This window comes from Peromyscus maniculatus, chromosome X (genome assembly GCF_049852395.1).
Source record: "Peromyscus maniculatus bairdii isolate BWxNUB_F1_BW_parent chromosome X, HU_Pman_BW_mat_3.1, whole genome shotgun sequence".
Classification (NCBI taxonomy): Eukaryota; Metazoa; Chordata; class Mammalia; order Rodentia; family Cricetidae; genus Peromyscus; species Peromyscus maniculatus.
The window spans coordinates 142,861,352-142,863,256 of NC_134875.1; the positions used below are offsets into that span (position 1 = coordinate 142,861,352).

The 1,905-nt window shown below is 36.9% G+C and overlaps 1 protein-coding gene across 1 annotated transcript; it reads right to left on the reverse strand.

Moving 5' to 3' along the window:
• Positions 1–218: 218 nt before the first annotated feature.
• On the reverse strand, positions 219–1,081 carry LOC143271088 (uncharacterized). Its single transcript, XM_076562959.1, has one exon. The coding sequence runs from the start codon at positions 1,079–1,081 to the stop codon at positions 338–340; it is 744 nt and encodes a 247-aa protein (XP_076419074.1). The 3' UTR covers positions 219–337.
• Positions 1,082–1,905: the final 824 nt, after the last annotated feature.

A 1,905-nucleotide genomic window follows, 5' to 3' on the forward strand; every position in this document is an offset into this window, starting at 1 on the left:
GTATGTGTGTTGAGGTATCAGCTTACTTACAAACCTTCTTTCACCTTGTATATATCATGTTTATTTAAGCAACTTACATTTCACCAGTACTCTTGCCTGCTGCTGCTTGTTGGCAGCATCCAAAGACATGATCATCACCCACAGAGGTTAGAATGAGAAAACATTTAAAGAAAGGAGTGTATTTGACAGGAAGGGAGGATATACAATTTAGACAAATCCCAGAAACCAAGTTGATATTTTATTTGGAATGAGTTGGTGATTACATAGTACTGTGTGAAAATGGGCAATTTCTTCAAGGATTCTCCTGGTAAATGTTACAAATGCCAAAGCCCTCACTTCAGGCCTTGTGCTCAGCCCGTTTGGAAACACATGGTGCCTTCACTTGACTCTGCATTTTCAAGGAGATCATCTCATAGAGGAACAAAATGAAACCAAAGAGTGACATCGTGGCTGTCAGGACACCCATTGGGAACACATTTGTGCAGTGTTTCTTTATAATGTCTTCTTTCTTTACGGGAAAGTCAGGTGGAAAGTCAAGTGTGGTTTGCCCATACATGTCTACGAGGTGGTTCAAGGTCACAGTAACAAGTGTGAAAAGGCTACTCACAGCCAAAAATATGGCAGACATCTTGTAGCAAAACAGCTGTATCTCAATGAATGGGTCTTCCATGCAGCTGATCTTAATGGCCACTGAAGTGAAAATCAGTACTAGGATTTTCATCAATATGGCCCACGCTATCAGGACTTGTAAATACTGAAATTCCGATGACTTGTTCCAGGTTTCATTGATAGGGGTGTGAACCAACATCCTGGTCATAGACCCAGAGATGTTAAAGTCCTGAGTGTAATAAGCTTCCCAGAGTCCAATTGACACAAATTTTACAAGCTTGTTGTTAAATTCCCACAGGCGCCAGCATTGGCTATTTGCAAGGATGATTTCAAATACCAAAGCTGATTTACTGCAAATCAGGCCACTGAACTTGAAGATGTACTCCTTCATGTTGGCAAATCTGAAGAAGGCATCAAAGAAGAATAGAGTCAGTGAGAATATAAGGGAAGGCAGAAAAACAGAAGGAGTCATTTCTTAGAGAGCACTGAGCTCTCATACCTTTTCCCTGTTGTCACATGGAGATATTTCAGTGGTCTATGTGCAGATTACTATTCTGAACATTGTAGATAATAGTAAGAGAAGCTTGGAGATCCATGAGTATAGTGGGAATAGCTACTTTATGATATTTTGGACAACAATTTCATAATATCCATCAAATGCTGATATGTTCATATTTGTTGACCAGGTGTTTCAATGCTTGGAATTGACAGTGAGATGGGGGTTGGCAATATTACACCAAGGTCATGTTTATTCACCTGTGTTTGTAATATAGGAATATTATGAATAATGCAAATGAGGGTAATAAACAAAAGAATGCTCAAATTAATTATCACTTCTAAAATAATGTGATAAAATTTCTCATGACTATTAAAAAAGGAAGTAACCTACATGGCCTACTGAAATTAAAAAATGAAAACTATAATTCACATGGTATATCCAATCATGTGAGAATGCCATTCATACTGCGTACATGTGTACACCAGTATATACACATATGTGTATACATATGCATATATTTATTCACAAATGTATATTAACCCAAAAGACATACACCAAATAAAGAACTCTCGGTAGATCAATGGAATAGTGTACACTGTCCTTCTTATTAGTATTTTCTGAAATGTAATTATTACTAAAAAACCAAGAACCACATATATCTCATAATTAAAGCTAGATTGAAAATGACTTTCAAGACATGTAGGTATTTGGGATGGGGATATAGCTTAGAGTTTTAGTGATCATCTAAGATGAATAAGACTCTGAACTCATTCCTCAGTATAAGAAAACTAAAATCT

Excerpts from the sequence above, each read along its gene's own strand:
- LOC143271088 (XM_076562959.1), bottom strand. The coding sequence starts at position 1,081 with ATGACTCCTTCTGTTTTTCTGCCTTCCCTTATATTCTCACTGACTCTA.